This window comes from Procambarus clarkii, chromosome 30 (genome assembly GCF_040958095.1).
Source record: "Procambarus clarkii isolate CNS0578487 chromosome 30, FALCON_Pclarkii_2.0, whole genome shotgun sequence".
Taxonomy (NCBI): Eukaryota; Metazoa; Arthropoda; class Malacostraca; order Decapoda; family Cambaridae; genus Procambarus; species Procambarus clarkii.
In genome coordinates, this window is record NC_091179.1 from 10,988,921 (window position 1) to 11,015,520 (window position 26,600).

The 26,600-nt window shown below is 43.8% G+C and overlaps 1 protein-coding gene across 1 annotated transcript in view; it reads right to left on the reverse strand.

Moving 5' to 3' along the window:
- The window catches only part of LOC123750093 (BDNF/NT-3 growth factors receptor), a 52,866-nt gene that overhangs the window by 12,095 nt on the left and 14,171 nt on the right, over positions 1-26,600 (reverse strand). The window contains exons 3-10 of the mRNA XM_069333880.1: positions 24,421-24,664; positions 23,953-24,171; positions 22,741-23,171; positions 22,143-22,279; positions 14,863-14,989; positions 11,955-12,071; positions 10,630-10,808; positions 7,272-7,395 (exon numbers count right to left, since the gene is read on the reverse strand). Of these exons, the coding sequence (XP_069189981.1) occupies positions 7,272-7,395; positions 10,630-10,808; positions 11,955-12,071; positions 14,863-14,989; positions 22,143-22,279; positions 22,741-23,171; positions 23,953-24,171; positions 24,421-24,664 (1,578 nt within the window). The remainder of the gene's footprint in view (positions 1-7,271; positions 7,396-10,629; positions 10,809-11,954; positions 12,072-14,862; positions 14,990-22,142; positions 22,280-22,740; positions 23,172-23,952; positions 24,172-24,420; positions 24,665-26,600) is intronic.

Here is a 26,600-nt window from a genome sequence, read left to right on the forward strand (position 1 = left end):
TGTTGATTGACGGTTGAGAGGCGGGACCAAAGAGCCAGAGCTCAACCCCCGCAAACACAACTAGGTGAGTACAACTAGGTGAGTACACAAGTCTGTACAGGGTATGATGGACTATGTTACCCAAAAGTGTCAGGAGGCAGTAAACAGGTTCATCCCGGCCCAAAGGGAAAAATCCGAGAAGCAACAAAAGAATCCATGGTATAATAGGGCATGTATGGAAGCGAAGAAACTGAACAAAAAGGCGTGGAGGAACTTCCGGAATAACAGAACACCAGAAAGCAGGGAGAGATACCAGAGAACCAGGAATGAGTACGTCAGGGTGAGAAGAGAAGCAGAGAAAATTTTTGAAAATGATATAGCAAACAAAGCCAAGACCGAACCAAAGCTACTCCACAGTCACATCAGAAGGAAAACAACAGTGAAAGAACAGGTATTGAAACTTAGAACAGGCGAGGACAGGTATACAGAGAATGACAGAGAGGTGTGTGAGGAACTCAACAAGAGGTTCCAGGAGGTCTTCACAATAGAACAGGGTGAGGTCACTGTGCTAGGAGAAAGGGAGGTAAACCAGGCGGCCTTGGAGGAGTTCGAAATTACGAGAGAGGAGGTCAAGAGACACCTGCTGGATCTGGATGTTAGAAAGGCGGTTGGTCCAGATGGGATCTCACCATGGGTACTGAAAGAGTGTGCAGAGGCACTTTGCTTGCCACTCTCCATAGTGTATAGTAAATCACTAGAGACGGGAGACCTACCAGAAATATGGAAGACGGCGAATGTGGTCCCAATATACAAAAAGGGCGACAGACAAGAGGCACTGAACTACAGGCCAGTGTCCTTGACTTGTATACCATGCAAGGTGATGGAGAAGATCGTGAGAAAAAACCTGGTAACACATCTGGAGAGAAGGGACTTCGTGACAAATCGCCAACATGGATTCAGGGAGGGTAAATCTTGCCTTACAGGCTTGATAGAATTCTACGATCAGGTGACACAGATTAAGCAAGAAAGAGAGGGCTGGGCGGACTGCATTTTCTTGGATTGTCGGAAAGCCTTTGACACAGTACCGCATAAGAGGCTGGTACATAAGCTGGAGAGACAGGCAGGTGTAGCTGGTAAGGTGCTCCAGTGGATAAGGGAGTATCTAAGCAATAGGAAGCAGAGAGTTACGGTGAGGGGTGAGACCTCCGATTGGCGTGAAGTCACCAGTGGAGTCCCACAGGGCTCTGTACTCGGTCCTATCTTGTTTCTGATATATGTAAATGATCTCCCGGAGGGTATCGATTCATTTCTCTCAATGTTTGCGGACGATGCTAAAATTATGAGAAGGATTAAAACAGAAGAGGACTGTTTGAGGCTTCAAGAAGACCTAGACAAGCTGAAGGAATGGTCGAACAAATGGTTGTTAGAGTTTAACCCAACCAAATGTAATGTAATGAAGATAGGTGTAGGGAGCAGGAGGCCAGATACAAGGTATCATCTGGGAGAGGAAATTCTTCAGGAGTCAGAGAAGGAAAAAGACGGGGGTTGATATCACGCCAGACCTGTCTCCTGCAGCACATATCAAGCGGATAACATCAGCGGCATATGCCAGGCTGGCCAACATACGAACGGCATTCAGAAACTTGTGTAAAGAATCATTCAGAACTTTGTATACCACATATGTCAGGCCAATCCTGGAGTATGCAGCCCCAGCATGGAGTCCATATCTAGTCAAGGATAAGACTAAACTGGAAAAGGTTCAAAGGTTTGCCACCAGACTAGTACCCGAGCTGAGAGGTATGAGCTACGCGGAGAGACTACGGGAATTAAACCTCACTTCGCTGGAAGACAGAAGAGTTAGGGGGGACATGATCACCACATTCAAGATTCTGAAGGGGATTGATAGGGTAGATAAAGACAGTCTATTTAACACAAGGGGAACACGCACAAGGGGACACAGGTGGAAACTGAGTGCCCAAATGAGCCACAGAGATATTAGAAAGAACTTTTTTAGTGTCAGAGTGGTTGACAAATGGAATGCATTAGGGGGTGATGTGGTGGAGGCTCACTCCATACACAGTTTCAAGTGTAGATATGACAGAGCCCGATAGGCTCAGGAATCTGTACACCTGTTGATTGACGGTTGAGAGGCGGGACCAAAGAGCCAGAGCTCAACCCCCGCAAACACAACTAGGTGAGTACAACTAGGTGAGTACACAAGTCTGTACAGGGTATGATGGACTATGTTACCCAAAAGTGTCAGGAGGCAGTAAACAGGTTCATCCCGGCCCAAAGGGAAAAATCCGAGAAGCAACAAAAGAATCCATGGTATAATAGGGCATGTATGGAAGCGAAGAAACTGAACAAAAAGGCGTGGAGGAACTTCCGGAATAACAGAACACCAGAAAGCAGGGAGAGATACCAGAGAACCAGGAATGAGTACGTCAGGGTGAGAAGAGAAGCAGAGAAAATTTTTGAAAATGATATAGCAAACAAAGCCAAGACCGAACCAAAGCTACTCCACAGTCACATCAGAAGGAAAACAACAGTGAAAGAACAGGTATTGAAACTTAGAACAGGCGAGGACAGGTATACAGAGAATGACAGAGAGGTGTGTGAGGAACTCAACAAGAGGTTCCAGGAGGTCTTCACAATAGAACAGGGTGAGGTCACTGTGCTAGGAGAAAGGGAGGTAAACCAGGCGGCCTTGGAGGAGTTCGAAATTACGAGAGAGGAGGTCAAGAGACACCTGCTGGATCTGGATGTTAGAAAGGCGGTTGGTCCAGATGGGATCTCACCATGGGTACTGAAAGAGTGTGCAGAGGCACTTTGCTTGCCACTCTCCATAGTGTATAGTAAATCACTAGAGACGGGAGACCTACCAGAAATATGGAAGACGGCGAATGTGGTCCCAATATACAAAAAGGGCGACAGACAAGAGGCACTGAACTACAGGCCAGTGTCCTTGACTTGTATACCATGCAAGGTGATGGAGAAGATCGTGAGAAAAAACCTGGTAACACATCTGGAGAGAAGGGACTTCGTGACAAATCGCCAACATGGATTCAGGGAGGGTAAATCTTGCCTTACAGGCTTGATAGAATTCTACGATCAGGTGACACAGATTAAGCAAGAAAGAGAGGGCTGGGCGGACTGCATTTTCTTGGATTGTCGGAAAGCCTTTGACACAGTACCGCATAAGAGGCTGGTACATAAGCTGGAGAGACAGGCAGGTGTAGCTGGTAAGGTGCTCCAGTGGATAAGGGAGTATCTAAGCAATAGGAAGCAGAGAGTTACGGTGAGGGGTGAGACCTCCGATTGGCGTGAAGTCACCAGTGGAGTCCCACAGGGCTCTGTACTCGGTCCTATCTTGTTTCTGATATATGTAAATGATCTCCCGGAGGGTATCGATTCATTTCTCTCAATGTTTGCGGACGATGCTAAAATTATGAGAAGGATTAAAACAGAAGAGGACTGTTTGAGGCTTCAAGAAGACCTAGACAAGCTGAAGGAATGGTCGAACAAATGGTTGTTAGAGTTTAACCCAACCAAATGTAATGTAATGAAGATAGGTGTAGGGAGCAGGAGGCCAGATACAAGGTATCATCTGGGAGAGGAAATTCTTCAGGAGTCAGAGAAGGAAAAAGACGGGGGTTGATATCACGCCAGACCTGTCTCCTGCAGCACATATCAAGCGGATAACATCAGCGGCATATGCCAGGCTGGCCAACATACGAACGGCATTCAGAAACTTGTGTAAAGAATCATTCAGAACTTTGTATACCACATATGTCAGGCCAATCCTGGAGTATGCAGCCCCAGCATGGAGTCCATATCTAGTCAAGGATAAGACTAAACTGGAAAAGGTTCAAAGGTTTGCCACCAGACTAGTACCCGAGCTGAGAGGTATGAGCTACGCGGAGAGACTACGGGAATTAAACCTCACTTCGCTGGAAGACAGAAGAGTTAGGGGGGACATGATCACCACATTCAAGATTCTGAAGGGGATTGATAGGGTAGATAAAGACAGTCTATTTAACACAAGGGGAACACGCACAAGGGGACACAGGTGGAAACTGAGTGCCCAAATGAGCCACAGAGATATTAGAAAGAACTTTTTTAGTGTCAGAGTGGTTGACAAATGGAATGCATTAGGGGGTGATGTGGTGGAGGCTCACTCCATACACAGTTTCAAGTGTAGATATGACAGAGCCCGATAGGCTCAGGAATCTGTACACCTGTTGATTGACGGTTGAGAGGCGGGACCAAAGAGCCAGAGCTCAACCCCCGCAAACACAACTAGGTGAGTACAACTAGGTGAGTACACAAGTCTGTACAGGGTATGATGGACTATGTTACCCAAAAGTGTCAGGAGGCAGTAAACAGGTTCATCCCGGCCCAAAGGGAAAAATCCGAGAAGCAACAAAAGAATCCATGGTATAATAGGGCATGTATGGAAGCGAAGAAACTGAACAAAAAGGCGTGGAGGAACTTCCGGAATAACAGAACACCAGAAAGCAGGGAGAGATACCAGAGAACCAGGAATGAGTACGTCAGGGTGAGAAGAGAAGCAGAGAAAATTTTTGAAAATGATATAGCAAACAAAGCCAAGACCGAACCAAAGCTACTCCACAGTCACATCAGAAGGAAAACAACAGTGAAAGAACAGGTATTGAAACTTAGAACAGGCGAGGACAGGTATACAGAGAATGACAGAGAGGTGTGTGAGGAACTCAACAAGAGGTTCCAGGAGGTCTTCACAATAGAACAGGGTGAGGTCACTGTGCTAGGAGAAAGGGAGGTAAACCAGGCGGCCTTGGAGGAGTTCGAAATTACGAGAGAGGAGGTCAAGAGACACCTGCTGGATCTGGATGTTAGAAAGGCGGTTGGTCCAGATGGGATCTCACCATGGGTACTGAAAGAGTGTGCAGAGGCACTTTGCTTGCCACTCTCCATAGTGTATAGTAAATCACTAGAGACGGGAGACCTACCAGAAATATGGAAGACGGCGAATGTGGTCCCAATATACAAAAAGGGCGACAGACAAGAGGCACTGAACTACAGGCCAGTGTCCTTGACTTGTATACCATGCAAGGTGATGGAGAAGATCGTGAGAAAAAACCTGGTAACACATCTGGAGAGAAGGGACTTCGTGACAAATCGCCAACATGGATTCAGGGAGGGTAAATCTTGCCTTACAGGCTTGATAGAATTCTACGATCAGGTGACACAGATTAAGCAAGAAAGAGAGGGCTGGGCGGACTGCATTTTCTTGGATTGTCGGAAAGCCTTTGACACAGTACCGCATAAGAGGCTGGTACATAAGCTGGAGAGACAGGCAGGTGTAGCTGGTAAGGTGCTCCAGTGGATAAGGGAGTATCTAAGCAATAGGAAGCAGAGAGTTACGGTGAGGGGTGAGACCTCCGATTGGCGTGAAGTCACCAGTGGAGTCCCACAGGGCTCTGTACTCGGTCCTATCTTGTTTCTGATATATGTAAATGATCTCCCGGAGGGTATCGATTCATTTCTCTCAATGTTTGCGGACGATGCTAAAATTATGAGAAGGATTAAAACAGAAGAGGACTGTTTGAGGCTTCAAGAAGACCTAGACAAGCTGAAGGAATGGTCGAACTAATGGTTGTTAGAGTTTAACCCAACCAAATGTAATGTAATGAAGATAGGTGTAGGGAGCAGGAGGCCAGATACAAGGTATCATCTGGGAGAGGAAATTCTTCAGGAGTCAGAGAAGGAAAAAGACTTGGGGGTTGATATCACGCCAGACCTGTCTCCTGCAGCACATATCAAGCGGATAACATCAGCGGCATATGCCAGGCTGGCCAACATACGAACGGCATTCAGAAACTTGTGTAAAGAATAATCATTCAGAACTTTGTATACCACATATGTCAGGCCAATCCTGGAGTATGCAGCCCCAGCATGGAGTCCATATCTAGTCAAGGATAAGACTAAACTGGAAAAGGTTCAAAGGTTTGCCACCAGACTAGTACCCGAGCTGAGAGGTATGAGCTACGAGGAGAGACTACGGGAATTAAACCTCACTTCGCTGGAAGACAGAAGAGTTAGGGGGGACATGATCACCACATTCAAGATTCTGAAGGGGATTGATAGGGTAGATAAAGACAGTCTATTTAACACAAGGGGAACACGCACAAGGGGACACAGGTGGAAACTGAGTGCCCAAATGAGCCACAGAGATATTAGAAAGAACTTTTTTAGTGTCAGAGTGGTTGACAAATGGAATGCATTAAGGGGTGATGTGGTGGAGGCTCACTCCATACACAGTTTCAAGTGTAGATATGACAGAGCCCGATAGGCTCAGGAATCTGTACACCTGTTGATTGACGGTTGAGAGGCGGGACCAAAGAGCCAGAGCTCAACCCCCGCAAACACAACTAGGTGAGTACAACTAGGTGAGTACACACACACACACACACACACACACACACACACACACACACACACACACACACACACACACACACACTTGCACACATATGCACACATATTCACACAAATGCACACGAGGACATAATTAGAAAAGCAGATAAGCCATAGAGATGCCAAAAAATAAATGTTTTACTCTCAAGGTCGTAAATAAGAGGGATAGACCAGGTAAGGTAATTGTCGAAGCCAATTAGATACACATTCTTTGAATATCAATATGATTAGAAAAGCGAGAGGAAATGGGCCACTTCATTGATCTAAAGATAGTAAAAAAGGCAGGACTTTAGAATGGATGCTCAGCCAGACAAGCACATGTAGGTGAGTACATACACACACATATACACTGGTCTGGAAGTGCAGTCCTAAGGGCCCGGGTTCGATTCCTGGTCGAGACAGAAACAAAATGCAGTTTCTTTTACCTGATGCACCTGTTCACCTAGCAGCAAATAGGTACCTAGGAGTTAGTCACCTGGTACAGACTGCATCATGGGGATGTATGAGTGTGTGAGAGAGAAAAATGTAGTAGATATAATAAAGGAAAAATAGATTGGGAGTCAATACTTTAGGCAAAAGATAGTTGGAAAAGCGGGGTCCAAGAGCTAACAGCTCGATTCTGCAGACATAAGTACTAAATACACACACACACACACACACACACACACATACACACACACACACGCACACACACACGCACACACGCACACACGTACACACACACACACACACACACACACACACACACACACACACATACACACACACACACACACACACACACACACACACACACACACACACACACACACACAACTACACAAGCATGTTACCTGTGAGGCCAAATACTTCATCCCAGCAGCGACCTGGAGAGCTATCTGTAGACAGTCCATAACAGAGAGGGGCTCCGTAGCTGCCTCCTCCCCTGACAACAGCGCCACGTCCTCATTGTGGCTCCTGGTGGAGGCACAGAAGGGTGACACTCAGTCCTCACAGCAACCAGACCAGGGATTATCTATAACCATTCTTTGGAAATGGCTACAGGCATTTATTTTGGATAATTAGCTCTAGGTAACCAATGTCAGATGATTTGTTCCATGCAATTCACACATAAGTTGCAGGCAATGAGTCACAATAACGTGGCTGAAGTATGTTGACCAGACCACACACTAGAAGGTGAAGGGATGACGGCGTTTCGGTCTGTCCTGGACCATTCTCGCAACCGACTTGAGAATGGTCCAGGACGGACCAAAACGTCGTCGTCGTCCCTTCACCTTCTAGTGTGTGGTCTGGTCAACACACATAAGTTTTAACTCCAGGTAATTAAACACGTTTTCAGTAAAAATCTCAGTGGAAACTATATCAGGTAATCATCACTAGAGAGTCAGTAAATTGGGACAAAAATTGCACTCGTAATTGCTGGTGACAATCTAGAAGCTCATTAAGCAAAATACCGCTAATTGGCTTAACAAAAAACAATCTTTTTTCTTTCTCCTGATATTTGCTAAAATCAAAACAATAGCTTAAAATGCACACACATAAATCGCAATAACGTGATATATCAAATGATTGATTTGTTCATGTGATAGCTTAAAATTTTTCGGTAAAACAATGATTAAATTATAATTCAAATCAGCAGAGCAGTTCAAGCTCTAGAGCGATAATTTTCATACAAATTCATGGCGCTCGAAACATATTTTCCTATAAATTTGGAAATAGGTGACCTTGACAACAGTTTTTTTTTCTCTTTAACATTCCTCATGACTGTTTAAAACTATTAAAACATTAATATAAAATAAAATACTGGCACGAAACATTAGTATTTAAATTTAAATTCCAAAGCAAAATATATGAATATAAAATTAAATTCCACCGTGAAATTTAATATATGAATATAAAATTAAATTCCACCGTGAAATACTTGTATTTAAAATATATTTTTCCTTTTTGAGAAAACGAGATAAAAAATAAGCAAAAGACACAATGAATTCATTGAAGATAATTTCCCCAGAGACGAGTTATTAATATCGGTTCTCAGCCACAGACGCAGCAAGCATGTGGAGAAGTCCTAAAATAATTTAAGAAATAATAAATGGATTTTGAACGCATAGAAATTATTAAGAAGTTAAAACAAATACATAAAAATGGACACACTGGGACGGGAATGAGATAGAGAGAGAGAGAGAGAGAGAGAGAGAGAGAGAGAGAGAGAGAGAGAGAGAGAGAGAGAGAGAGAGAGAGAGAGAGAGAGAGAGAGAGAGAGAGAGAGAGAAAGGGGGATTTACAGATTGCTTATCTTATTTACTCCTTCAATTCAGACACTGCTTTACGTTAATTAATATATACAATTTTATTCAACTTTATGATTGATTAAGCATCTGAAAAAACTTAAATTAATATCAAGTAAAGCCATTAAATATTATTGATCTTTTCATAATTTAACTAAAATACATTTATTTAAATTAAAAGAAAAAAAAATAGCATTAAATTCCAAAATAATTATTTTCGGTTTTATTCATTAATAAGAAGAAAATTAGGGAAGGTAAGCCCATCTGCAAACCAATTTATCGAAGGAATAAGAATTTCTGGCTCTTTGGGGGGTTTTGAGGGCAGCAGGCATAATACTGAAAGCAACCTGGAGGGAAAGCTCTTGAAATGAAAACAATGATTGTCTGTTACGGAGATCAGGAGTAGTGACGTGTTACTGGCCAGCTGCCGCTTGCTAACATCACTGGAAATTTCTTCTTATGTGCTCTAGTCCAACACACAACGTAACATCATGGTTACAACCGCAACGTTGTTGCAACTTTGCAACCACAACTTTGCATCAATGTAACATCCATATTGTTGTAGCAACGTGATAACCACATCGTTGTTCCAGCATGGCTAACACGGCATTGTTGCAATGTTGCAATTTCAGTTTTTGTTGCAACGTGTCAACCTCAATGTTGTTGCAACGTGTCAACCTTAATGTTGTTGCAACGTGTCAACCTCAATGTTGTTGCAACGTGTCAACCTCAATGTTGTTGCAACGTGTCAACCTCAATGTTGTAGCAACGTGTCAACCTCAATGTTGAAACCCCATTGCTACCTCGGTATTGTGGCACTGTTACAACCACAACAATGCTGCAGCGTTGCAAACCCAATGAAAAAGCGATATTACAACCACAACATTGCAACAACCGTACAACCACTAAGCTGCAGCAGCGTTGCAACCACACAATGTGTGGTGAAGTGAGTGAGGTGGTAACAGGTCACAAGTGAGGATAAGGATAAGAAGATTAGAATGGACTTAAATGAATGAAAAACAGAAGAGTGAGAGGAAGCATGAAAGAGAGAGAAATAATTAAGAACAGAAGGAAGAGGAAGAGCGAGACAAAGAGCAAGAATGAATGAGATATAAAATACAAACAAAAAAAAATGAATAAGAATTCTTTATAATTGCTAAATTCTTAAGAAACTTCATTTAGCTATTAACTACTGTTGATTTGAAGCAAATCATCGACTCGCCACCCTCTAACCATCCACCCAAACAATGAATCCATTCCCAATCTATCCCTTTAAGCCCCATCCATCACTCCAGGAGCATATGACTGACACTTCAGAACCATCCACCACCTTACTAACAACCATACCAAACTAATATGAACCAATCGGTATTAAATTGTCTAGTTATGGACAAGATAATAACGAAGAACCAATATCTATTACCCTGACCCTAACTGCCAATCAACCACCCACTAGCTATACTAATTAACCACCCACTAACCACTCATCAGCCACCCGCTAACGACTCATTACCGTTCGATACACCCGCTTACCTCAACCCGTTCTTGCACTTTCTTATAATCAATATTGACTTATTAAATACGTGCATATGTGACATACTAATTTATTGTGAATATTTTAGTTTACCTTGAAAAGCTTCATAGAAAACACCGACCTTACCTAACCTTCTTAGTATGTTAAGATAAGCATCTTATTGCTTCGTAATTACAATTATTACTTAACCTATTATAGGTATAGAATAAGTAATAATTGTAATTACGAAGCAATAAGATGTAAGGTCGGTGTTTTCTATGAAGCTTTTCAAGGTAAACTAAAATATTCACAATAAATTAGTATGTCACATATGCACTTATTAAATAAGTCAATATTGACTTAAAGAAAGTGCGAGAACGGGTCGCTTACCTGAGGTAGTTATTAAGGTCGCCATGTTCCATGTACTCGAACACCATGAGCAGCGGGTCGGAGTTGGCGCACACGCCGAAGAAGCTGACGATGTTCTTGTGTTTGAGGTTATTGAGCATCTCCACTTCGCGTTCCAGCTCCAGCCGGGCCTCAGCTCCCACGCTCTTCAGCGTCTTCACCTACGGCGGGAGAGGAGGTAAGAGGTTCCTACAGGTGTGTTTACAGAAAGGTGTGGTGTTGATTCGTACATGTGTGTTTTACAGAAAGGGGTGGCGTTGATTCGTACATGTGTGTTTTACAGAAAGGTGTGGTGTTGATTCGTACAGGTGTGTTTACAGAAAGGTGTGGTGCTGATTCGTACACGTGTGTTTACAGAAAGGGGTGGCGTTGGTTCGTACAGGTGTGTTTACAGAAAGGTGTGGTGCTGATTCGTACACGTGTGTTTACAGAAAGGGGTGGCGTTGGTTCGTACAGGTGTGTTTTACAGGAAGGGGTGGTGTTGATTCGTACAAGTGTGTTTACAGAAAGGTGTGGTGTTGATTCGTACAGGTGTGTTTACAGAAAGGTGTGGCGTTGATTCGTACATGTGTGTTTACAGAAAGGTGTGGCGTTGATTCGTACACGTGTGTTTACAGAAAGGAGTGGCGTTGATTCGTACAGGTGTGTTTACAGAAAGGGGTGGCGTTGATTCGTACAGGTGTGTTTACAGAAAGGGGTGGTGTTGATTCGTACACGTGTGTTTACAGAAAGGTGTGGTGTTGATTCGTACACGTGTGTTTACAGAGAGGTGTGGTGTTGATTCGTATACGTGTGTTTACAGAAAGGGGTGGTGTTGGTTATTACAGGTGAGTAAGGGAGGACATAAGGGGGATGGTGTTGGTCCATACAGGTGTTTGGGAAAAGGGGAGAAGAGAAAGGGTAGTGGTGTTGATTCGTACAAGTGTGTATATAGTCTTAGAAGTGGATTTCTTGGTTCGTACACACATATTCCTGTGGTGTACACACAGACGCTCTCTGATGAACACACTGTTTATCTACAAAATTCTACGTATATAATTTTGTATTATAATATTCTTTATGAGGAACAACAAGTTTACATAACAGCCTAAAAAAAACAGAAAATGTCTATAATGCTTCGAGGAAGAAAGAACAGTAAGCAAGATCACAAGGAAACAGGAAGGAACGACAAGGAAACAAATGGGAAACAAAGCAACAATGAAATAAGAAAGGTACATGCTCACAAGGAAACAAGAGAGGAACAAGGCCACAGGGGAACAAGAGAGGAACAAGGCCACAGGGGAACAAGAGAGGAACACAATACTCACAGCCACCTGGGTAGCTCTGCCCCAACCTTCCTCCATAATGCCCAGATACACGCGGCCGAACGCCCCTTCCCCCAGCTCTGACACGAACTTGACATGGTCGCGGGGGATGACTCTAGCCTGGGGGAGAGAGAGAGAGAGAGAGAGAGAGAGAGAGAGAGAGAGAGAGAGAGAGAGAGAGAGAGAGAGAGAGAGAGAGAGAGAGAGGGAGAGAGAGAGAGAGAGAGAGAGAGAGAGAGAGAGAGAGAGAGAGAGAGAGAGAGAGAGAGAGACAGAGACAGAGAGAGAGACAGAGAGAAAGGGAGAGAGAGAGAGAGAGAGAGAGAGAGAGAGAGAGAGAGAGAGAGAGAGAGAGAGAGAGAGAGAGAGAGAGAGAGAGAGAGAGAGAGACAGAGAGAAAGGGAGAGAGAGAGAGAGAGAGAGAGAGAGAGAGAGAGAGAGAGAGAGAGAGAGAGAGATAGAGAGAGAGAGAGAGAGAGAGAGAGAGAGAGAGAGAGAGAGAGAGAGAGAGAGAGAGAGATAGAGAGAGAGAGAGAGAGAGAGAGAGAGAGAGAGAGAGAGAGAGAGATAGATAGAGAGAGAGAGAGAGAGAGAGAGAGAGAGAGAGAGAGAGATAGAGAGAGAGAGAGAGAGAGAGAGAGAGAGAGAGAGAGAGAGAGAGAGAGAGAGAGCAAGAACAATTGTAGATGGGACAAATGATTATGGGAGAAAATCATCAAAGCAATAGAAGAAAATTGAAGAATAAAGACAAGAATTATGAGCATAACAAAAAATATTAAAAGAATAGGTGAAACATAAACAGGAAGAGAAGAAAAAGATAGAATGAAGAGTAAGGACAGAAAGGAAGAAATTATTTATAAATTAATTAACTATATAAAGCAGAGAAAGAGAATATTTCTCATTAGCTGCAATCATTCGCATGTTAGTTTAATTAATAAACAACTCACATAAAAATGTCTCATAACAGTGTGGCTTGTTTCCCTCTTCATACTTAACAATAGTCTAGCATAACTATTCATAACATTAGTCTAACAATATCAAATGTTAACTGATCCATATCCTTCTAAGCCTTACTAAGAAATTAACAAAACAACATTCAAGGCCATAGAAGCTTTGGCATATATATCATCTGTGAAATAATGTAATTACTTATTGGCAGAACTGATGAAGATCAGCGAAATGAATGCATCTGGTTCAGTGTTAGTGAAATGTGGGTATTGACGACCGTAGAGTTTATGTCATGTTCAGACCAGAGCCAAATTAGCGTGTAACAAGTTTGAAGTTGAATTAGATCTAGGAATCCCCATCTCTGCTGTCAAAACTGTATTAATCCAAACATTCAGATCTGATAGGAAAGAACTTACTGACTCCCAACGACCTGAAAGTACTAGTATAAAAAGCTATGATTTGTTCAGATCTGAAACCTACATCTATGGACAGCACAAAACGTCCACTAGACTGTGCGACACAGTGGTTGCAAGGATCAGGTTGGGTTACCGTTACCTGTGGCAGGTGGCTGCAGGTGACGGGTCTCCCAATCCTGAGCACTCCAGTTGCAAACTCTGCGAGCAGGAACTACGGCATGATCTCCCGCACTACATCACTGAATGCCCAGTTATTTGACCTTTCAGACCAGTTGGCATGAGGTACCTGGAGCTTTGCAATTACTTTATTCATTCTCGTATTCTTGAAGATATCCTCACAGTATACCCAAAATTTGCCAGTGCAGGCTATTAAACACATGGCTCTGTATGACTAACCATCCTGCGAGATGGGGACTTGTATTACCACTGCTACCTTATTCAATCTTGTGGTGTTGATATTCTCAAAATGCATCCGGAGTCTGCCAGTGCAGACCGCTTATCACATGCCTCTGTATGACTAACCATCCTGTGTGATGGGGATTTTTTAGCATCACCTAGTTAGCTTCTTTTTGACACACTGTACTCCACTTCATATAGTCTAGGGTAGCTGCACTAATGCAGATGTACCTAATATGTTAATAAAAAAAAAAAAACTCTATGAGTCTAGGGGAAGCTTCACAAAGGCAGTTGTACCTAAATGTGTTAGTAAAAAAATAAGGTATGATGTACTTGGCCATGCTCATAATGTCCACATGCTCATAATGTCCACATACTCATAATGTCCAGATGCTCATAATGTCCACATGCTCATAATATCCACATGCTCATAATGCCCAGATGCTCATAATGTCCAGATGCTCATAATGTCCACATACTCGTAATGTCCACATACTCATAATGTCTACATACTCATAATGTCCACATACTCATAATGTCTACATACTCATAATGTCCACATACTCATAATGTCTACATACTCATAATGTCCACATACTCATAATGTCTACATACTCATAATGTCCACATACTCATAATGTCCACATGCTCATAATGTCCACATGCTCATAATATCCAGAACGCTTGCCTGTGCTGTCAATGGGTCACATGCTCACTTATGATTAATTGCATTTTGAGATGGGCATTTTTAGTCACATACTAAATTGTCAATGTTACATAGAATATATATATATAAACTATGTAACCCTTTATATAGTCTTGGGTAGCTGCATAATTGCCCTGATACTTTTGGTATAATAATAATACTAATAATAAAAATAATAAAAATAATAATAATATACTATTACTACTACTACTACTACTACTACTACTACTACTAATAATAATAATAAAGCAATATACAATTAGATTTTTTAAATAACTTTCATTAACTTTTTTCCTTCAATTAAATTCACAGGTTCACTCCCTTTAACTACCTTCTCTTCTACCTCTATGGGGTCCCTTAACTGCTCTCTCCTCTACCTCTCTGGGCCCCTTTAACTGCTCTCTCCTCTACCCTTCTGGGCCCCCTTAGATACCGTTCCTCTTACCTGCGGTTTGGACGGAGAAATCTTGCCATTTCCCATGTACTCAGGATTGTCGACGAGGCGGTCAGCGCTAAGCGGCATCAGCTCCTGTAGCTGGAGTCCGTCACTCTTCTTCTGGCAGTCCTCGTCTCTGCACAGGCACCCACTGCTTCTATTACAACCTCCTCTATCCACAGGGCCGGGCCAGGGTCAAGGATAGGAGGAGTGGGTGTGGCGAGGGGATAGTGAAGGGTATGGTGTGGCTTGGTCGAGGATGCTGGGTTGGCTACAGCGTCCTCTTCCTCCCACAGGACGAAGCCTGGGTCAAAGATAGAGGGGGTGTGTGTAGCGTGTGGATAGTACGAGGGTAAAGAAATGTGTGTGTGTGTGGCTAGTTAGATATGAGTAGTGTGTGTGTGTGTGTGTGTGTGTGTGTGTGTGTGTGTGTTTGGGGGAGAGGGAAAGGAGAGTTTTACAGGACAGTATTGAAGGATTGTTGAATGAATTGCGAATAACAAACCCATCCTCATGATATGACATATAGCTTCACTATATTCGCTAACACCGAATCAACACCATTGGACCCTTCACTATCCCCTGCGAAATGGATTCTAAGCCAGCACGCATCACTATACACTAAGCACTGTAACAACACTTGAACCATGAGGACGAAATGAGGGAATAGTTGGGGGAGGGAAGGGGAACCATTCCGTCCTCATATTTCAGCTCAGTCTACCCTCGTATCCTTTCTAAATAGCTATAGAGTCAAACTGGCTCTGTGCTTTCTCTTGAAAATTACCATAAGGTATAAATATGATGTATTGATGCATTTTGCATGAGGACGGGTTATCTAGTGGTATTAATATTAGGTCAAGGATGGTGTCAGGATGTGGAGTCAGGATTAGTGGACGAGGCACTAATGGTGTCAGGATATAACCCTGATCTTCAGGATATAAGGATATTCTGAGTGTAATTGTAGGGGGGGAACGAATACATTCACATAGACTTCATTAAAGTCTCAAATAAAACAAATAGAATGTTAATAATACAACAGATGTGAAAGTTAAGAATCATTGACCTTTGTGAGAGTTATTACTGGCCATCATTTTCCTAAATTTTGAATCTAGGGAAAAATTACAATTGTGTGAAAGGAAATATATAAATTAGGGAGAAAAGGCTGAGTTTTAATTAAGGGAAAGATAGACTACAGGAAATGGAACAGTAAAGGTTTAGCAGTGAAAAAGTTTATTAGTTTAGCATCTAAAGGGCTTCTAATATTTATTTACAAGGGTTAGTAGCTATGACATGGGTAAGGATATGGAAGGGGGAAGGATAAGATATATGGAAAGGATGTGGTATATGGGATGATATATATGGGAAGGATTTGATATATAGGAAGCATAGGTTTCAGGCACTTATTCACTCATGAAAACCATAAACATCTAGTCAATTTTAACTGCTTCCTCTGTTTGTCCTATTCCTTAAATTCGCCTATGTAGCCTCTCCTTCTCTTCCTCCTATTAGCCAATGTTCGTCTGATATGCTCACCTATATATATATATATATATATATATATATATATATATATATATATATATATATATATATATATATATATATATATATATATATATATATATATTTATCTATTTGTGTGTGCATGATCGAGCTTCAGCTCTTGGTCTCTGTTTCACCAACCTCTGAGAGTATTTTTATGAAACATAGATATTTTATTATAAAAAACTAATATCTTATTTAAATTCTTATTGGTATCTCTTCTGCAGTCTGACTGATTATAACAATAACAGCAAAACTGAACAAAATATAAAGATTTTGATTCAATATTATTTTTAAATACCTCTAATCAATTTTCATTAAATTCTCAAATTCTGAATGAAGTGGACTTTGTGTTCATCTTAGCTAGAACACCGAGCGAACTTCAGCTTAGCTAGAACAAAGAGCCTACTTCAGCTTAGTTAGAACACTGGAGCCCACTCTAGAGAACGAAGCCCACTTCAGGCTAGTCAGAACACAAGCACCCACTTCAGCCTAGCTTCAACACAGTGCCCATTTCAGCCTAATTAGAACACCATAGCCCATTTCAATCTAGCTAGAACACAGAATCCATTTCTGCCTAACTAGAACATCAGAACCCACTTCAGAATAAACAGAAGTCAGAGCCCACTTCAGCTTAGCTAGAACACCAGGGGCCAGATTCACGAAAACACTTGTGCAAACACTTACGAACCTGTACATCTTTTGTCAATCTTTGGAGGCTTTGTTTACAATTATTAAACAGTTAATGAGCTCCGAAGCACCAGGAGGTTGTTTATAACAATAACAACAGTTGAATGGGAAGTTTTCATGCTTGTAAACTGTTTAATAAATGTTATCAGAGCCGTCAAAGATTGAGGAAAGATGTACACGTTCGTAAGTGCTTGCGTAAGTGCTTTCGTGAATTTGACCCCAGAGCAAACAGCAACAACAACAGACTCTCAGTTGCTCACCAAGAAGGACTGCTCCTCTCTTTTCCAGTAGAGTCCCTTTGACTCTCCTCTACACATCACCCATCCACACTATCTTACAAATCCTGCACCACACAAGGAAACTCGTTTCTCCAGCTCTTCCCCTCCCCCCTCTTTGTTTTCTCTCTCTCTCTTATTTATTTATTTATTGATTTATTTATTTTTTATATGCAAGAAAGTACATTGGGTTTGTGAGAATACATAGCATAGTATTTACAATCTTGTAAAGCCACTAGTACGCGCAGCGTTTCGGGCAGACTCTTTCTCGCAGACTCAATCTCTCTCTCTCTCTCCCTCTCCACAAAAGACCTAAAACTCCTCTCACAGCAAAAGCACTCGTCTTTGATGAGGTCCGCTGTGTGTAAATACAAGTTCGAGTATAAATTGGAGTTACCTTGCATGAGGCAATGGGCATTCTACCGTTATCTTTATTTTTATGCTCTTCCTACGTGTAAATACAGGAATAATTAACTCATTCACTCTCTCTCTCTCTCTCTCTCTCTCTCTCTCTCTCTCTCTCTCTCTCTACCATCCGACTCCACTCTGCGAATTGGTTGGTCTCTAGCTACCGGTCTTAATCCGAAGTGAAAGCTTCCGAAATATTGATATACACATTTATATATATATAACAAATGTAATTTTAGTTAATAAGAATATAAGAATTAAGGTAACTGCAGAAGGCGTTTTTGCCCATATATTCACCAAATTTATATTTGGCTCTATTTATATCCACCAACTCCCATTTATATATATATATATATATATATATATATATATATATATATATATATATATATATATTGGTGTATACTGGAGCAGGTTTTCTTTCAAACATGTTTCATTGAATATGACCGGTCATATTCAATGAAACATATATATATATATATATATATATATATATATATATATATATATATGCGAACAAGCCTGAATGGTCCCCAGGACAATATGCAACTGAAAACTCACACCCCAGAAGTGACTCGAACCCATACTCCCAGGAGCAAACGCAACTGGTATGTACAAGACGCCTTAATCCACTTGACCATCACGACCGGACATAATGAGGTGATAGCCGAGGCTATTTGAACCACCCCACCGCCGGCACTCGGATAGTAATCTTGGGCATAGCATTTTACCAAATCACCTCATTCTTTGGGGCACACGTGAGGAACACAAATGCGAACAAGCCTGAATGGTCCCCAGGACAATATGCAACTGAAAACTCACACCCCAGAAGTGACTCGAACCCATACTCCCAGGAGCAAACGCAATTTCAGTTGCGTATTGTCCTGGGGACCATTCAGGCTTGTTCGCATTTGTGTTCCTCACGTGTGCCCCAAAGAATGAGGTGATTTGGTAAAATGCTATGCCCAAGATTACTATCCGAGTGCCGGCGGTGGGGTGGTTCAAATAGCCTCGGCTATCACCTCATTATGTCCGGTCGTGATGGTCAAGTGGATTAAGGCGTCTTGTACATACCAGTTGCGTTTGCTCCTGGGAGTATGGGTTCGAGTCACTTCTGGGGTGTGAGTTTTCAGTTGCATATTGTCCTGGGGACCATTCAGGCTTGTTCGCATTTGTGTTCCTCACGTGTGCCCCAAAGAATGAGGTGATTTGGTAAAATGCTATGCCCAAGATTACTATCCGAGTGCCGGCGGTGGGGTGGTTCAAATAGCCTCGGCTATCACCTCATTATGTCCGGTCGTGATGGTCAAGTGGATTAAGGCGTCTTGTACATACCAGTTGCGTTTGCTCCTGGGAGTATGGGTTCGAGTCACTTCTGGGGTGTGAGTTTTCAGTTGCATATTGTCCTGGGGACCATTCAGGCTTGTTCGCATTTGTGTTCCTCACGTGTGCCCCAAAGAATGAGGTGATTTGGTAAAATGCTATGCCCAAGATTACTATCCGAGTGCCGGCGGTGGGGTGGTTCAAATAGCCTCGGCTATCACCTCATTATGTCCGGTCGTGATGGTCAAGTGGATTAAGGCGTCTTGTACATACCAGTTGCGTTTGCTCCTGGGAGTATGGGTTCGAGTCACTTCTGGGGTGTGAGTTTTCAGTTGCATATTGTCCTGGGGACCATTCAGGCTTGTTCGCATTTGTGTTCCTCACGTGTGCCCCAAAGAATGAGATGATTTGGTAAAATGCTATGCCCAAGATTACTATCCGAGTGCCGGCGGTGGGGTGGTTCAAATAGCCTCGGCTATCACCTCATTATGTCCGGTCGTGATGGTCAAGTGGATTAAGGCGTCTTGTACATACCAGTTGCGTTTGCTCCTGGGAGTATGGGTTCGAGTCACTTCTGGGGTGTGAGTTTTCAGTTGCATATTGTCCTGGGGACCATTCAGGCTTGTTCGCATTTGTGTTCCTCACGTGTGCCCCAAAGAATGAGGTGATTTGGTAAAATGCTATGCCCAAGATTACTATCCGAGTGCCGGCGGTGGGGTGGTTCAAATAGCCTCGGCTATCACCTCATTATGTCCGGTCGTGATGGTCAAGTGGATTAAGGCGTCTTGTACATACCAGTTGCGTTTGCTCCTGGGAGTATGGGTTCGAGTCACTTCTGGGGTGTGAGTTTTCAGTTGCATATTGTCCTGGGGACCATTCAGGCTTGTTCGCATTTGTGTTCCTCACGTGTGCCCCAAAGAATGAGGTGATTTGGTAAAATGCTATGCCCAAGATTACTATCCGAGTGCCGGCGGTGGGGTGGTTCAAATAGCCTCGGCTATCACCTCATTATGTCCGGTCGTGATGGTCAAGTGGATTAAGGCGTCTTGTACATACCAGTTGCGTTTGCTCCTGGGAGTATGGGTTCGAGTCACTTCTGGGGTGTGAGTTTTCAGTTATATATATATATATATATATATATATATATATATATATATATATATATATATATATATATATATATATATATATATATATATAACTGAAAACTCACACCCCAGAAGTGACTCGAACCCATACTCCCAGAAGCAACGCAACTGGTATGTACAAGACGCCTTAATCCACTTGACCATCACGACCGGACATAATGAGGTGATAGCCGAGGCTATATGAACCACCCCACCGCCGGCACTCGGATAGTTATCTTGGGCATAGCATTTTACCAAATCACCTCATTCTTTGGGGCACACGTGAGGAACACAAATGCGAACAAGCCTGAATGGTCCCCAGGACATATGCAACTGAAAACTCACACCCCAGAAGTGACTCGAACCCATACTCCCAGAAGCAACGCAACTGGTATGTACAAGACGCCTTAATCCACTTGACCATCACGACCGGACATAATGAGGTGATAGCCGAGGCTATATGAACCACCCCACCGCCGGCACTCGGATAGTTATCTTGGGCATAGCATTTTACCAAATCACCTCACCTCACCTTATGTCCGGTCGTGATGGTCAAGTGGATTAAGGCGTCTTGTACATACCAGTTGCGTTGCTTCTGGGAGTATGGGTTCGAGTCACTTCTGGGGTGTGAGTTTTCAGTTGCATATGTCCTGGGGACCATTCAGGCTTGTTCGCATTTGTGTTCCTCACGTGTGCCCCAAAGAATGAGGTGATTTGGTAAAATGCTATGCCCAAGATAACTATCCGAGTGCCGGCGGTGGGGTGGTTCATATAGCCTCGGCTATCACCTCATTATGTCCGGTCGTGATGGTCAAGTGGATTAAGGCGTCTTGTACATACCAGTTGCGTTGCTTCTGGGAGTATGGGTTCGAGTCACTTCTGGGGTGTGAGTTTTCAGTTGCATATGTCCTGGGGACCATTCAGGCTTGTTCGCATATATATATATATATATATATATATATATATATATATATATATATATATATATATATATATATATGTATGTCTAATGTGGTACCAATTTTCAAGAAAGGAGATAGATCACTTGCGTCAAACTATTGGCCAATTAGCTTAACATCTATTGTGGTAAAGTTGCTTGAATCGATAATTGCAAATGCCATTCGTCTTCATCTTGAAAAACTCAGATTAATAATTGATTCACAACATGGTTTTACTAACGGCCGTTCATGTTTAACAAATTAGCTCATCACTTAATTCCAGCATAGTTGAGGCAGTTGATAGTGGTAAGGTTTGTGACGAAATGTATACCTGACATAACGCTCTCGTACTCTCAGTTTACGAGCGAGTATACGGGGTTAATGACCTCGTAATGAATGCTACTTAACACGCTATAGTGATGTCTCTTAATGCACTTGTAGTAATCTCGGTTAACGTGTTTAATTGACCACCTCGGTTAACGCGCTTGCGACCTCTGTTAAGACCTGTGACCTCGGGTTAAGACCTGTGACCTCGGTTAAGACCTGTGACCTCGGTTAAGACCTGTGACCTCGGTTAAGACCTGTGACCTCGGTTAAGACCTGTAACCTCGGTTAAGACCTGTGACCTCGGGTAAGACCTGCGACCTCGGTTAAGACATGTGACCTCGGGTAAGAGCTGTGACCTCGGTTAAGACCTGTGACCCCGGTTACGACCTGTGACCTCGGTTAAGACCTGTGACCTCGGTTAAGACCTGTGACCTCGGTTACGACCTGTGACCTCGGTTAAGACCTGTGACCTCGGTTTAGACCTGTGACCTCGGGTAAGACCTGTGACCTCGGTTAAGACCTGTGACCTCGGTTAAGACCTGCGACCTCGGTTAAGACCTGCGACCTCGGTTAAAACCTATAACCTCGGTTAAGACCTCTGACCTCGGTTAAGACCTGTGACCTCGGTTAAGACCTGCGACCCCGGACGAGACACTTACATGAAGGTGATCTGGAAGGGGGAGTCGGGGCACGGGTCAGCGTCCGGGTGGGGGCGAGTGTGTCCACGTCGCAGGTTACGAAGCAGCAGGAGAATCGCTCCGATGACGATGACCACCACACACGCCCCGATCGTCAGCTGCAAGAGGTAAGGTGAAGGACTTGGTCAAGACATGGTCAAAAAATACGGTCATGGCTTGGTCAAAAAATGCGGTCATGGCTTGGTAAAAAAATGCGGTCATGGCTTGGTCAAAAAATGCGGTCATGGCTTGGTCAAAAAATGCGGTCATGGCTTGGTCAAAAAATGCGGTCATGGCTTGGTCAAAATACGATCATGGCTTGGTCAATATGGGGTTATGGCTTGGTCAATATGGGGTCATGGCTTGGTCACAATACTGCCAACGATCATTGCTATCTTGTTGAGTAGGGCCCCAAAATTTATCGAGTATTCATTATGGTTCTTTGAACATCTAAAAAAATTTGCAGCTTATAGATCATAAATCTAATTTATATATGTAACATAGATAGCTCCTCATAATCCTACATTTCAGAATAGTATAACAAGAACGAAAATAGAACAAGAATAGGGTACAGACTCACCGTTATCGACAGAGGAAAAAGTTTAGTTGAGGGAGGCAGAGCTGAAGTCGAAGACTCGACAGTCAGTTCAGGAGGCGATAAGGTAATATTCGCTGTCGCGATGGAAGACCCGGACAGTGCGACGGTGATGGCAGAGGTTGCGGTGCTGGCAGCAGTCGTGGTGGTAGTCGTCGAAGTTGGTGCAGTGGTCGTGGAGGGTAGGAGGCAAGGCGTGAGGGGTAGAAGGGACGGAGAGGAGGCCGCTGGTGTCTGAGGGAACCACCGCTCATCGGGGAAGATTTCGAACCCGATGGAGGTGTTGCAGGGTTGGGTGTTGAGTCGGCGCCGGGAGAAATGCACGGACTGGCTGGCTGCGCCGAACTGGTTGGTAACTTTGAGTTCGTAGTCCCCTCGTTTGGCTCCTCCGGTGGTGTCCGGGAAGATCAGGTACCCTGCAGAAAGGACGTCACAAGCTTGAGAGACAGCGTCTTGAAGCCGTGAGGGAAGTTGAAGTCAAAAGGAACATGAATGCAAACTGCATCAAAAGGTTAAGATGAAACAGTCTTACTGTAGAAACGGAAGCAGGTTAAGACAGCTATAACTTAGACAAAAGAATGGGAGGCCCAGGCAACGTTAATGTACTCAGAAGAGACGCTTGCCTAAAAAATCTTTAACCTAAGCATAGTAGGTAAGCTTTGAGGAAGGTTTGTTGAGAGGGAGATAAGAACCGAACTTAGTTGACAGATTGAGAAAAATAGATTAAATATATTGAAAATAGGAGATTAATCACCTTGATAAATTGGACATTAATTGCCTCTAAAGTTAGGACATTATGTGCCCTTAAACTAGAAGATTAAGCACCCTGAAGATTGGAAATCAAGTACAATATGATTATCCTGGAGGGACAAAAAGTGTAAAAATAAAATTAAACTACATAGTAGGAGGAACATCATTAGTGTCAGAGAGAGACATGTCAACCCGAAAACCCTGTCTTCTTCTGTCCCCTCGCTGCTGTCCCAAGCCTCGGGTCTACTGTCCCAGGCCTCGGGTGCGCCGGTGACACCACTTACAAAAGACCTCGCCATATTTTGTCAAGACAAATTATTTTGCTCTCTTTTTTTTTCCCTTTACAAATTTTCCTCTCATGCTCATTAAGTGGATTCCCCTTCCCCCTCCCCCCCAACCCCTTGTTATGAACGAGTGTAAGGAAAATGAGTGTTCCGTCTCCCTCACCTTCTATGTACGAGGACCTCTGAGCCATGGTATCAACGTAGTAACTGAGCTGCTTCCCGTCGAAGTCACCGCCGCTGAAGCTCGGACACGGGCTGAACCACCAGCCCAGGGTGAAGTTTGGCGCCGCCTGCGCCTTGAAGTAGAACCTTTCTCTAGTGGAATCTCGCTTAAATTCCGTCCAGCAGATCCTTGGCTTGGCCTGTACGTCTGATTCTATTCCTGATAACCCACACACCCACCAAAGCCAAGTTAGTTATGATTGTATAATGCTACATGAAAATTATGACCAAAATATACGTATTTTAATGCATTTCTAAATCAATAAAATGTCAAATTTGTCTTGAAACCAAGTGACTGTTTGCATGAAACCATTACAGAGAAGGGTTTCGAATGCTTGACCTTAGTATCATGCAGAAACGTAAGCACTTGAACAAATCCCCAAGGGCCGTGATGAGGGTTCTAACTTACTAATGTCTGTTTCCTCCACGCTGAGGAATCTATCGTTCTGAGCTAGGCAGGAGAGCGGCCGGCGTGGGACGACGGACGGCCGCCTCATATACGCTGTGGGAGGTGACGAGGCAGCGACCAGGGTCTCCTGGGTTACGTTGTAGACGAGGGTGATGGTGGAGGTGACGGTGGCGTTGTCGGAGGCTGAGAGAACGTTCGGCAGCCTCTTGACCATCACCAGGTGTTGTGGCACGTCCCATTCGATCTGTCCGGGAGAGAAAAGGTTCTAAGCTGCGGCACTTTATGTTGTAAAGACTAGCATCTGGACACGAGAAAATCTTTGAAGCCGGACGGGCAAGCTATTTCCTGCGTCTTGAGTCATTATATCGACTATCAATATATTTTTTTTGTTAACGCCTCTGGACCTCCATTAACTCGATTCCTTCTCGTGGGTCTATTACAGAAAACCACCTCGCTTCTAAAAAAATTCTGAGATGCCAACGAAGACAGGTCGTTACCTGTTCCTAGTTTAAGCTTAAGCTTCGCTTTATATCCACCTGATGCTTGTAGGTGACTCTTGTACGGGTTAATCATGCCCGTGCAAGTAATCACCTTTTGGGTGGCTTTATCTTCATCATCAGGTGACTCTTACCACACCTGGCCTGCCACGGAGCCACACACCTGGCCTGACACGGAGTCACGCCTGGCCTGCCACGGAGCCACACACCTGGCCTGCCACGGAGCCACACCTGGCCTGCCACGGAGCCACACCTGGCCTGCCACGGAGCCACACCTGGCCTGCCACGGAGCCACACACCTGGCCTGCCACGGAGCCACACCTAGCCTGACATGGAGCCACACCTGGCCTGCCACGGAGCCACACCTGGCCTGCCACGGAGCCACACCTGGCCTGCCACAGAGCCACACACCTGGCCTGCCACAGAGCCACACACCTGGCCTGCCACGGAACCACACACCTGGCCTGCCACGGAGCCACACCTAGCCTGACATGGAGCCACACCTGGCCTGACATGGATCCACACCTGGCCTGCCACGGAGCCACACACCTGGCCTGCCACGGAGCCACACCTGGCCTGCCACGGAGCCACACACCTGGCCTGCCACGGAGCCACACCTAGCCTGACATGGAGCCACACCTGGCCTGCCACGGAGCCACACCTGGCCTGCCACGGAGCCACACACCTGGCCTGCCACGGAGCCACACACCTGGCCTGCCACGGAGCCACACACCTGGCCTGCCACGGAGCCACACTACCTGTAGCAGGGTCTTTTCTTCAATTGTATTCACCTCTGATCAAAAATGCAAATTCTTTGCAAGGTAGAAATTTAGCTTTTTTTGTGGAAATTTGAAGAAGACAAATGAATCCACGGAATAGACTAATATAAAAAAGACATTGGCAAAGGTATTATACAATACCCCGACAAGCAAAAGCATACCCGGAAGACCGATATGAGCTTCTGCCTCACCCGCGTGGGAGTCCCGGGTTCGAGTCGCCTAGAGCCTAGGTAAATGGCAAAGAAAACCCAAATAGGCAGGTGAAGGCGCCCCCCCCAAAAAAAAAACCTGCACAACTTACTATACTGACAGATACCAACCGCAAACAGCATGAGAGAAATATGGCCTAATATAAGTTATCGAAATTATCCAGATATAGATTAGGAAACAAGGAACCTCCACGATGGGGAAAGATACATTGTGCGTATACTTAATTTAATCTCTCTCTCTCTCTCTCTCTCTCTCTCTCTCTCTCTCTCTCTCTCTCTCTCTCTCTCTATCTCTCTCTCTCTCTCTCTCACACACACACATCAGCAGTTAGTAGATAGGAGACGTTAGAAAGGACTTTTTTCAGTGTCAGAGTAGTTAATAAATGGAATGCATTAGGCAGTGATGTGGTGGAGGCTGACTCCATACACAGTTTCAAATGTAGATATGATAGAGCCCAGTAGGCTCAGGAACCTGTAAACCGGTTGATTGACAGTTGAGAGGCGGGACCAAAGAGACAAAGCTCAACCCCCGCAAGCACAATTAGGTGAGTAAAATTAGGTGAGTGCCTAATGCAGACAAGATTTGAAATATGCGTGAATATTTAAATTACTAGAACAATTAGACGCGAGTTTAATTAACTAAGAAATTAGGTGAGAAAATCGTTTAGATGCAATGTTACTAAAATTGTTTAATA